Source organism: Diaporthe citri (genome assembly GCF_014595645.1).
Source record: "Diaporthe citri strain NFHF-8-4 chromosome Unknown scaffold_2, whole genome shotgun sequence".
Taxonomy (NCBI): domain Eukaryota; kingdom Fungi; phylum Ascomycota; class Sordariomycetes; order Diaporthales; family Diaporthaceae; genus Diaporthe; species Diaporthe citri.
Genome location: NW_025064847.1, coordinates 4918774 through 4930778, shown reverse-complemented (window position 1 = coordinate 4930778; position 12005 = coordinate 4918774). Strand labels below are relative to the sequence as shown.

The 12005-nt window shown below is 58.6% G+C and overlaps 3 protein-coding genes across 3 annotated transcripts; 2 read left to right on the top strand and 1 right to left on the bottom strand.

The window, feature by feature from the left end:
* Window positions 1–1472: 1472 nt before the first annotated feature.
* INS49_006905 (uncharacterized protein) lies at window positions 1473–4034 on the top strand (the record flags this gene model as incomplete). The annotated part of the gene is made up of 1 exon (XM_043167672.1): window positions 1473–4034. One exon carries the CDS (start codon window positions 1473–1475, stop codon window positions 4032–4034), a length of 2562 nt encoding a protein of 853 aa, XP_043028816.1.
* Window positions 4035–5707: 1673 nt separating this feature from the next.
* On the bottom strand, window positions 5708–10047 carry INS49_006904 (uncharacterized protein; the record flags this gene model as incomplete). Its single annotated transcript, XM_043167671.1, has 8 exons — window positions 5708–6184; window positions 6284–6664; window positions 6730–6776; window positions 6853–6859; window positions 7654–8428; window positions 8485–8749; window positions 8805–9705; window positions 9781–10047. 8 exons carry the CDS (start codon window positions 10045–10047, stop codon window positions 5708–5710), a joined length of 3120 nt encoding a protein of 1039 aa, XP_043028815.1.
* Window positions 10048–10976: 929 nt separating this feature from the next.
* Window positions 10977–11897, top strand: INS49_006903 (uncharacterized protein; the record flags this gene model as incomplete). Its single annotated transcript, XM_043167670.1, has 1 exon — window positions 10977–11897. One exon carries the CDS (start codon window positions 10977–10979, stop codon window positions 11895–11897), a length of 921 nt encoding a protein of 306 aa, XP_043028814.1.
* Window positions 11898–12005: the final 108 nt, after the last annotated feature.

Below are 12005 nucleotides of genomic sequence, written 5' to 3'. Positions count from 1 at the left end.
CACCACCACCCGGTTCGCAGAGCCTGAACGGCATATTTTCACGACGATCGCGCGGCCTCACCCCAGGAGATATCTGGCGGACCGTTTTCGGTTGCTTCTCTGCTTCCCACTCATCCCGTCAACCCACTGACTCACTGCGAGACCGGTCACTATCACATTGGCTCCCACACTCTCGAAAGGCTTGTTGGCTTGTCCGAAAAAAACATTGCCCTACGGACTCGCGGGTTGTCTACAAGTACATATGCTCTGGGGAAATTACCCATGACCTAGCCGCCCAAAATAGTAAGACGAGGTGTTTGACAGCAGTGCCATCAGCCTTGCGTGGCACGATTCGGGGTGCATTGGTTATTTGCACACAATTTCGATAATTTCCGGCTGGACACCTCTTCGACCTCGTTTGGTACGCGCCTGAATCAGCGAGACAAGCGGCAACCCTCACCACTGGCTGCACCCTTGCCCGGCGACATCCCCAACATATGAGCCAGAGCCAGAGCAGCACGACCGCTCTGCCATACACGGCCCAATCAGCGCTAGGCCGTCCTGACTATTGCCAGCTGGGAGCTGCAAGGAGGTGATGGTTGTGCTGCTGTGCCGCCTCGCTTCTGCACACCTCGACCACACGGCCTTCGAGAAGCATTCGACCACTTTCTTGGCTTCGGGTTCCTGCCCCTAGTCGGGCAGAGCAACGGCCAGAGAGCTGCCGGCTCGGCCACGCACCAGCGCCGTTGTCTTTCCTTCGTGAGGAGACACGCGAGGACCACATTTTCCGCCTCACCTAGGTACTCGTGTCTTGCGTAGTGACTTTTGTCAGGACGGGATACCCCAGTGCTTAGCTTGCAAACTTTCGAGGTTGCATCAGGAACAGCGGATTGGGACTTCGGCATCCTCCAAGCACGCACTCCCTTGGGTGCCGATCTGTTTTAATTTCACCGTTCCAATTGAGCGGATCGGACAGTAAGTGCCCCATTTTTGATCAATCCGCCTGGTTTATTCGCCAATGTCCCATACCCCCTGACACTTTTGCGCGAGTTGCATAACAAGCCAGAATCCTTGATATCTTGGGCCTGTCACTGCTCCTTTATTCATCCTTTTGAGCCCTCGCATTGTTTTGCGCCCTAATTGTTTCGACACGCGACAAGTGCTCCAGTTCCTTTTACACTGGGTGTCGCCTCCCCTTCCGACCACCAGAACACTTCACCGCCTAACAAGCAGTTTTCTTTTTGTCCCGTGCGGCCTTGGTACTATTGGTAGCCCTTCTGCATCTCAACAGACCACTTACGAGACGAGTAGGGCGTGGAGCTCGTACACGCGGTTGCACAGAGCGCGAAAAGCAGCATTCCCGTCTGGTCGGAAGCCTTTCAGACTAGTGGAACGGGACAACCCTGGTTGTTGTTCGACGACGTCTGCCCCGGCGGTCATCGAGCCGACCACCACACCTTGTTCGCCTCCGCGTCATATAGATTACGGGAGAGATGCGGACAGCATTGGGAGGGTCCGGGGGTTACTGGTCTTCCCAGAACCAGCGGAGGGCAACGAAAAAAAGCATTAGTGAAGCTTGTCCCGAGCCATCTTACCAGGACAACAACGCTACTGCACACAAACATTACACCCCATCTGCTTCTGACAACGAACACTTTGCCGATTTTCTCGAACCAGCCATTGATGGTCCCCCCTCGCCGGCCCGGATCAGAGCCCTGAGCAACAAGGTCAAGCAGGCATCAGTCTCGGAGCGACATGTGAGCCAACAGACGACCTCATCTGGGTCATCATCTCTGCTCTCTCTCGGATCATTCGACCGACGGCCATCCTGGGATCAGACGCTGGAGTCCTTCTCGCTGTCCAGGAAGTCCTCGACCCGCTCGACGACAAGCAGCATGCGAGAGCGCCCAGAGAGCGTCCAGGCAATTGGTAAGGCGATATTCACACGGAAAACTAAACTCAGGAGAGAAAGTCTGGTCACGTCGACAGACATGCCACCCGACAGCACGGGCGAGCGTTCCCGGGCGCCTTCCGTCACCAAGGAGCATAGCCTGTCCAGCATGAACATTTTCAACCGACGGAGGACGGTGCAAGCACCTGAGGAAGCATTGTCTCAAAAACGACCGCAGATCTCGAGCCCTTTCAATTTCCAGCACGTCGCTCAAATACATCGGGAACAGGTCCCGACTCTGGAACGATCGAGTCAAGTGCCACCGCAGAATGAGTGGTCGGCTGTTCGTGCCTCCGAAATACCGACTATGGGGGCGTCGAGGGGCATCCAGGCGGAGGATTTGCGTGTGCCCAACTTCTCATCCAAAGCTACTCGCCCTCATGATGACGATGACGTTGCGCCTCATGTTGTGCCGCACAGGCGGGAGAACAGCGTCGTTCGCCCACCAAGCTGGCACAAATCCCCTCCGAGGCCTATGGTCAAACATTCGCGATCTCAGGATCAGACTCCTGGCGTGCCTCCACCGAGGCCCCCACGGTCGCCGACGGGCCTGGATCTGAACTTGGACCTCCAGCCTCCTGTGCCTCCGCCTCGCAGCTCCAGCCGGCCGTCAGTCCCATCAGTCCCACGCCGGGATTCCGAAGCCCTAGGGAACATCATGAGCGACCGAGCGCAGGCAATGAACGGGTTCCGATTCCCACCGCCACTTCAACTCAATACGGAAGCGAAGAGCCCACCGCCAACTTCGCAGGGGCCATCCAGCCCCACTGCCACGGCGGAGCGTCGTTACTCGCGTATTTTCATGCCTTCACCGACGGAGAATCCTAACTGGCCTCTCACATGTCCACTGCACAATGCGAGTGTCTCAACCTTCGAAGCCGGCTTGCCTGACGTGCCCGAAGAGGAGGAGCATCATGGATTGCCCCGGAGGTCGCGAGCGAGTATCCGCAGTAACAACTCCTCGCTTCGAGGCTCACAATCTGTGCCGGCCTTGCGGAAGGCATCTGTATCTGAATACAGCTCTCATGACCGTACTCTCAGTAGGGAATCTACGATATTTGGTCATTTCGACTTGGCCACCGCCCAACGAGCTGAGAGAGAGGCCATGGAGGAGGCGCAGGACGATTCAGACCCACTTCCTCGAGATATTTGGGAGGATGTGGTCGACTATTGCTATGAACACGAGGCTGAGGCCGACTGCGAGTACGACTGGGACCGGCCTTCGATTGACATGGGCAGGGAACCGACATTCCTGTTCACCGAAGATGACACCGATGATGGGCCCTTTTTTCGAACGACGTCCGACCACTTTGAAATCCCAGCCTTGAGCCCCTGTAGCCATCTGTCCGTGGGTAGCGCTCAAGACGCGCAAGAGGCCATAACACCCACTATCTCAGCCTCTGGCACGAAGTCTCCTACGCGATCCAACTTCTCGCTTCCCCGGCGAGACTGTGCCCAGTCACAACGCTTGCTTCACGAGCGGACGACCTCGCAGGCGTCCGCTTCCAAGGAGCCCCAGGGATATGTCATTTCGCCGTCGATGCTGATCCCGGCTGACTACCAGCAAGAAATGCTTGCTCACCAGAACGAGCGCTTCGAGGAGACCGAGGGTCTGGGCCAGGCAGTGACGTGGGAGGAGCCGACGATGACAGCGGAGGGTCCGAACCTGTTCGTGCCAATCAGGGCTAGCAACTCGACCACTGCGAGCGCCATGTCTTCGCGGTCCAACTTTGACCGCCACATCTCCACGACGTCCTCGACCAACACCGACTACACGCGCATGACCATGAGCACCGGCTCGGTCAACATCGAGGACTACCTGCCCAAGGACGACGCGCCACGGGCCATCTCGACCGAGGACGCGGAGGTCTCGCAAGCCGCCACTGCCGTGCCGAACCACGCCCGATCCCAGAGCATCGCTGGTCTTCTGAACTCGATGGACTCGAAGCCTCTGAGCCGCGGGAACCACAGCAGCGACCCGGACCTCGACAAGCTGCACTCGGCCAAGCGCCCGGTCGGCCGTGGCCGCTCCAGGACTCTGAGCTCCAGCCCCCCTCCTCCAGGCCAGTACGCCCTTTTCCCAAGGCCGGCGAACTTCAAATAAGCTCAAAAGTTGAGCTCAACCACTATGTTTCGACAATCGTCTGCACGCGCGCAGTTCGATATGTTTCATCTACACTATTCCGATGTCCCATTTCGGTTCCATCACATTTCCTTGATCCATGTTTATGTACCGGCGACTGGAGCTGTCTATATCTTATGTTTCACATGCCTGAAGAGGCTCACCGTTTGCTTTATTTTGTCTGATCAGCGTTTGGAACATTGCTCCGGGCCCCGGATCGGGTCAGACGAGGGACCGCTTTTGCCTACCAGAATTCGGCAGGACATTTGGGTATTACTTAAACGTGGGGTGCAGAAGAAGGGCTCTGAGCTCCCCCGGTCAGCACGCGCGCGAGCACACACATACATACCTTTTTTCCTTTTCTCTTTTCGAGTCATTGTCTAGTTGGGGTCGTTCATGGCGCAAACATGGGAACTGTCTTTTCCCACCGGGCTTCTTGCATTCATGGACGGGCCAATTATAGACCAAAACATTACTGGGACTGCACCGGGGAAACGGTGTTTTTGAATGGGTTTTCTTATCTTCCCCCCGTGGAGCAAGGGGTACTGGTGCGATGGGTGATGTTTTTACTTTGATGGCTTTCAACTTTTCAAGCCACACAGGGGCTCAGTGAAGTGATGGTTTGGAAATGGGTGGGATGCGGCTCACATCTGCCCGCCCGGCTTGAACGTGCCGGTGCGTTGGCGCAAAACATAAAGAAAAAATCCTATGGGGGACTTAATAGTACTGTGCTATTATCCTGTATACCTACTGTACTTGTACTCTAGCTGAGCCGGAAAAAGGGGACTGCGCGAGACAAACTTAATGCTACTGTGGTATCAACCCTACATATGGTCTATGCTGCGCTGTGATCGAGCCCAGGGTGGAGAAGACTTGTAGTGTATGGCCCAACTTCTCTACCAAGTGACGTCTGCGGGCCCTTGAGGCTCTTGTGTTTGTGCCAGGATGACTCGCATGCCACCTGGGTCAATGTCTCGGGAAGGTGGACGATCAAAGAGGGTGAATGTGTGACACTCTTGTCGTCAAGCCACAGTATCACGACATTCTCTGCGCTCCAGCTGCTTGACTTAGTGGCTCCGATGTATCACATGACCCTCTGATGGACCAATTTGTACATGGAGTGATTTGTTAGTGGCAAGGGGTCACGTCTGACTGAAGAACGCCGCTCGTAGAGTAACAAATGTAGACAAGGGTCGTGGAGGATACATATGGTACTGCTAGGTACTATGTGAACTCTATCCCAAGAAGCTGCTCTCGAGACTAGCTAGGATTTTCCACGAGCAAAAACATGGAGAAAATGCCGGGAGAGTAAAGAGAGCAGGTATTGACATGTTCTCGGCCTCCGCCCCCAACCTCATAAGGAGTAGCAGTAACATGGTGATCTTCCCACACATGACGCAGATCGGCGGTGTTTGGGCGACGGTATTCGTAAGATATGAAAATGGAATCACGGATGATTCACATGAAGAAGACCGATACCATGAAGCATTATTGTTCAACCCAAGTGCGGTAGATTTATGCTGGGAAGTCATTATTCTCCTCCGAGCCATGATGAACCACCCAGGTATCGACGTGAACGAGGCTCGATCACTTGGTTTCCAATGACACTCCAGGACCAGCAAGTATAAATCCGTGCCCTATACCGGCAAGTACCCTCACATGGCGACCAGAGCACTCCCACTCTCAGTCAAAGCCCACAGCTGCCGCCACCACGCCACGGCCCCAACAACCAGCAGCACGTAATACGCAACAGACCACCCCCGCGAGAGGGCGACCGCCTCCCCGCCGCGCGCGCGGTCCACGCCCTCGACCCTTCCCCAGACGCGCGGCAGCCCCATGCAGTTGCACAGCACATGCACGCCAAACACGGCGAGCAGGCTCCCCGAGCGCAGGAAGACGAAGGTGGCGTAGGCGCCGAAGAGGGTCGTGTAGCCGAGCTGGAAGACGGAGCGCAGCAGCGCCGCGGCGAGGGGCACGCCCGGGTGCGTGACGCGGAACTCGTACAGGTGGTGGACGTGCGCGAGGCCGAAGACGAGCGGGGAGGCGAAGATTGTGCGGGCGAGAGGGGTGCGCGCCAGGACCATCAGGGGCACCGAGGCGGAGCGGAAGAGGACTTCCTCGGTTAAGGGGCCCTGTGGTTGCACAGGGGGATGGTTAGCGAGGGATATTGTGTGGACACTTGGGAGGAGTGGAGGGAAGAGGGGGGATGATGAGTAAGGGGCGAGACCTACAGCGACGATGTTCCTCCACGCAGTCATCTCCCGCAGGACCTCCTTGACAGGCTCGAGCGTAGCCCAGTCCCTCCATCCCCCCTCGACGACGAGCGACTCGAACAGCGGGCCGAGGAACAGCAGCGCCGTCAACAGCAGGGCCCTCAGGGCCTCAGCCAGCCCCAACGGCCAGTAGCCCAGGGCGTGCAGCGCGGCGCCGAGGCCGTGCCCGCCGACCCGCGTGAGGACGGCGAGGGTGGTGAGCGAGGCGGCGGCGCAGGTGAGCGTGACGGAGGCGATGCGCGCGCGGACGACGTGCGGCGCGTCGCGGCTCAGCGTGGGCGAGGGCCGGGTCTTTGGGGAGAGGTAGAAGGGGACCACGTAGAGGAGGGTGTAGAGGACCTGTGAGGGCGGGTCAGCGCGCGTTGGGAAGTCAGATGTGTGAGTGTGTGTGGAATTTGGCTCACGAGTAATAATACGACCGTGGAGGTCGTGATGGGCGGTGGCGCCTCGGCTGACGAGTCCATGTCAGTACTGAATGAGACCGGAGGTGGCAGTCTGTGGGACAATATGGGCGTAATTCCCCTCACCTTCCTTCTTATACAACACGTCCGTCAAATATTTTGTGATTGAAGGCATCTTGATAATGACAGACAGTGCAAGCCGCTACTTGCGATGAGCACAGAAAAAAGGCTTCCTGGAACCCTGCCCAACTCGCCAACGCTGGACCCTCCGAAGTTCAGATTCAAAGCACCTGCCCGTTCAAGAAAAATAGAGCAGGGTCGGAGAAGCTTTGAATATGTACTCTGGGTTGTTCCCGGTGAGTTGAGGGAGGGGAAGAATGAGAACAATATTACGGTCTTGCTTGTGTCGCCAAGTTGCCGCAAAGAGCAGGAAGGCTGACGTGCCATCCTCTAGACTAACCCCACCCCGTGGATCCAACCGAGCGCAGGCCAGCCAACAGCCCTCACCACGAAGCAGTCATATGTGCGGGTCATGTTTTTGAAAGTACTCTTTACAGAATTCGGAACTCTCTTGTGGACAGCCACATGCAATGGTGTGTGGTTGGCGGCCCGTGAGTATGCGGTGGGCGATGGAGAAAATGAAGTCCCAGCCTCAGGACACTCGGATCACTGCACATGTGTAACAGGTAGAGTGACACTATATTCCCACCGTGTCATGTAGTCTATACTGTCATGAGGTCCTTATACCAGCCGGCTAAAAAGGTGTCCGCGCCCCGTCCCTATCCCAACGCAATGCATGGCTCGCTATAAACAAACAACCATGAGATCGTCACGGAACCGCCAGCCGGCAAAAGCCTCGACATGGCCCAGGCTGCTCCCTGCACCACCACGAGTGTCTTCCTCGGGTCATCACCCCCCAGCTCATACCTCCTCGCCCGCCACGGCCTCGTACGCGCCTCTCCGCCTGCCAATCATCTGCATGAGGCTCGGCGTCTCGTACATGGCGGCGTAGTTGACGACCTCCCCGCTCAGCATTGCGGTGCCGCTCTCGCGCTGCCCAAACATCGGCGCCGAGTCACACCAGAAGTCCTTGCAGTTCGTGATACACCCCCTGCTGTAAGGATTCTTGCCCTTGCGCCTCTTGTTCTTGCCGCCCGCCGCCGCACCCCGGCCCGTGGCCGTCTCGACGAAGGCGTCCACGCCCAGGAGTTTGCTCATGCTCTTGAAGAAGCTGCCCCCGCCGTGCTTGTGGCCGTGGTGGCCGTGGCCGGCTGCTTCTGACTGCGCCGCGGCCCCGGACGGCGGCATCGCGTCGGGGTGGGTCGGATCGAGAGGCGCACCGGTCGAGGTGAAGGCAGATGTGAGGGAGCTCGCTGCAACATGATTGACGCCAAACATGTTCTCATATGTGGTCATCGCCCTGGCGACCTGTATGAACTGCACGAAGAGAAGCATGCCAACCCAAGTGAGTTGTAGGTTAGCCCAGAAGCCGAGTAGGACGGTGTACGTGTCGGTGTTGATGATCTGGCAAATCGTGGGCCCGAAAATGTTGCACTGGTCGGATGCAGAAGCCATGGAAGCTGTGTAGTAGTAGTAAAGAATGCCATCCAGCATGAAGATGGCCAGGGTCAGGTTGATGAGGTAGAGGAAGAAGTGCCGGTGATTGTTGACGCCTACACAGTTGTAGACCCACGGGCAGTGGCTAAGACTTCGGGTTAGTTCTGACTCTGTGGGCATGCTCTCGACGCTGTTACTCACTGGTCATGTCGCGCCACGCATCGCTGACACCGCCGACAGTGCTTGCTCCTCAGGGGCGTCCGGATCATGCACTGCACACAGAAGTTCGCATCGTCGTACTTCCAGAGACCTATCAGTTCGTCGATGACGGCTTTCTGCTCGGCGATGCCGTTCATCTTGGGCACAAAACCAGGGTCGAAGACCATGCAGCAGTAGTAGAACCACGCGCAAAGCCCAATGAAACCGGCCAGACACAGGTTCATCAGGAGGTGACGGTGTTCAGCGTCTGCTGGAGTCAGTAAAATTGCTACACAGCCAATGAACGAAGAAGAGTGGCTCACCGGCTCGGAATGTCGTGGCGGGCAAGACTGTGAGGAACCATCTCAGGGACACCAGGAACAGAGACGCAGAGAAGATGCCCGCCATCCAGGGCGTCCGCTGGAACTGGCGCATGTCCGGCGGCGCAAAAGTCAGGACCCGTTTCGCGACCTCCTGCAACACATACCCAACGGCCAGGGCTATAGGCACCCCGGCGAAGACCGGGAAGCCGGCCATGATGCCCACCATGCTCCACACGATCAACAAGGGAAACAGGAAGGTGAACTTGGTGACGAACCCCCTCCTGTCCTTGACCAGGTAGCTGGCCCCCGGGAAGCTCGGCGTGATCAGGTGGCCGTCCTCGTCGTAGCCGCACTCCTTGAGGGCCTTGTGCCACGCGGGGAGCGTCTTAAGCTCCTCGGCCGTGATGGCCGGGGTCTTGCCCGTGCCGGTCTTGGCGAAGCGGTCGGCGCCGTACTCGATGAGCTTCTGCACGCAGCCGGGGCTCCCCTTGACCAGGGCCCAGTGCAGCGCGGTGAAGCCTTGCTCGTCCCTGGCGTGGACGTTGGCGCCCCAGCGCAGGTAGAGGTCGACGCAGGCCGGGAAGCCCTTGTAGGCGGCCCACATGAGCCCCGTGTGCCCGTAGCTGTCGAGGACGTCGACGGGGATGCCGGTGTGCAGGAGGAGGGTGAGCAGCAGGACGTTGCCGTTGAACGTGCTTATGTGCAACGTGTTGTAACCCTGCGCGTCGGTGACCAAGGGGTCGGCGCCGTGCTGCAGGAGCAGGTGGACGGTGTAGTAGTGGCAGCGCTGGGCCGCCCACTGCAGCGGCGTTGCGACCGATTCCCCCCCTTTCGTGTTCATCGGGGCGCCTCGGTCGATGAGGAACTTGCACATGGCGTACTGATTGTTGATCGCGGCCCACTGGAAAGAGAGGGAGATGTCAGCTCAGGGGTGCCACTTTGTGCGTCGTGTGCCTGGCGGCAGGTACTGGCATACATGTAGTGCAGTGATACCCTCATCATCCGCATAGGTGGCATCGTATTCTTTTGTCTCGAACAGCGCCTCCATGGCCGGTATGTCGCCGATCCTCGCGATCTGCATTATGTCCGTGTCCACCTCGCCATCGGCCTTGCCATTCCCACTGCCGTTGCCATTGGGCAAGCTCCCCAACTCCAGGTCCGAGTTGACCTGGGGGTCGACCCTTGTGCTTTTGGGCGTCGGCTGTATGGGCGCGCCGGAGCTGTGGGTTTCCTTGCTGGCCATGACGGCCGTCTGATGGTCGAGTTTGGGCTCGTGGTCGCCCTCGATGGTAGCCAGTCTCGCCTGTGGTGTTGAGCGCTGCTGTAGAATCGGCTTGGAGGTAATTCGATCGGGGGTCGCGGACCAGTCAAAGACTCTGGAAGCCTCGGGGTAGACAATGCGCAACGGTCTGTACTGACTGTGTGCTACAGAATGCTCAAGCCACGATGAGCGACAGGGTGCACCAGAAGGGCAGCAATATTATTACAGATCCAAGTCAACGGATCAATAGAACGAACATACAATCATAGGAAAAGAGCTGACGGGTGGGTAAGCTGGCGGAGTTTTGAAAAGAAGGACGGAGTTGGGATGGCAGTGCATGCAGACCAGACCACCCTCAGTCGCCAGACTTGCCAGACAGGCCGACCGACCTACACAGCCAACACTTATTAATTGCTACACTGCAGGCCAACTTATTACTACCATGTATGCAGGCTGGCAGGGAAGGACGACGCTGCATTTTATCTTAGCGCCAGCCGGCGTCACCCCTGCAGCCCGACTTCTCCATGCTCCTTCATGGTCCCTGTCGTTTTTATCGGTATCGATAGCAGATGGACTCGTCCTGCTGTCATGTCGAGTCGAGTATCTGTATCCTCCGGGGCAACCTCGTGAACATACGACCCAACATACGACACACCAACCGGAAGCCTTGTCTTCCACGGCCTGATTAGTGGGGACTACCTCGAGTGTGACCGACCAAGTACAGCCAGCACAGGCGATCTGTATTTATCTCTTGGCTGCCCTACACTTCCTCGACCACGTCCAGCTGTAGCTCCAGCCTCCAGCCTTCGTCCTCCAACCTCTTGCCTCTGGCCTTCAAGCCCCGTCGGCGGGCACAAGCACAAGCACAAGGACAGGTCTCACCACCTCTCTTGCCCGACCGACCGCCCACCATGGACGCCCTCAAGCACTTCGTCGAGCTCATCATGACGCCCTCGGCGCCCGTCTTCATCATCGGCGGGCTGATCGTGCTGCTCGTGCCCATCCTGATGCACCTTTGGGTGACCAAGTCAACGACCTACACCGTGCTCCCCTCGGTCCTGCTCACGGGGCCCTCGGGCGCGGGCAAGACCTCGCTGCACACCCTCCTCGAGCGCCGCGGCTCGCCCTCCGAGACGCACACCTCCCAGACCTGGTCCGCAGTCGAGCTGGCCGTCAGCGAGGACGGCGGGCCCTCCTCCTTCCGCGACGACCTCGACGCGGGGGGCGCGACAGCCTCCAAGTTCCTGCTCGTCGACACCCCGGGCCACGGCAAGCTGCGGCACTACGCGCACGGGCGCCTCACGCTCGAGGGCACGCAGTCGACGCGGCTCAAGGCCGTCGTCTTTGTCGTCGACGCCGCCGCCCTGGCCGAGCCCGACGTCCTCGCCGACACGGCGTCATACCTGTACGAGGTGCTGCTCGCGCTGCAGCGCCGCATGGGCAACACCGCCACCAGCAAGGCCCCCTACGCCATCCCGCTCCTCGTCGCCGCCAACAAGACCGACCTCTTCACCGCCCTGCCCGCCAAGCTCGTCCGCACCAGCCTCGAGAAGGAGCTCGGCCGCATACGCCGCACCCGGAGCAAGGGCCTGCTCGATTCGGGTGCCGACGCCGGCGGCGACCTCGGTGCCGGTTCGGACGACGCGGACGACTGGCTGGGCGAGTACGGGAGCGCCGAGTTCAAGTTCGACCAGATGCGCGAGTTCGACACCGAGGTCGATGTCATCAGCGGCAACATCACCGGGGACGGCCCCGGCGCCGACGCGTGGTGGACCTGGATTGGGAGCAGGATATCTGCCTGGCAAGGAGATCGGAAGCACGCCAGAAACTAGGCGCCATACATACCGGTGTCTAATTAATCATAATCCCTACTGCGATACCACGTCTAATGCCACATGCGTGAATCTTCGACGTTGATGTTCAGACCTTCACAACTGGTA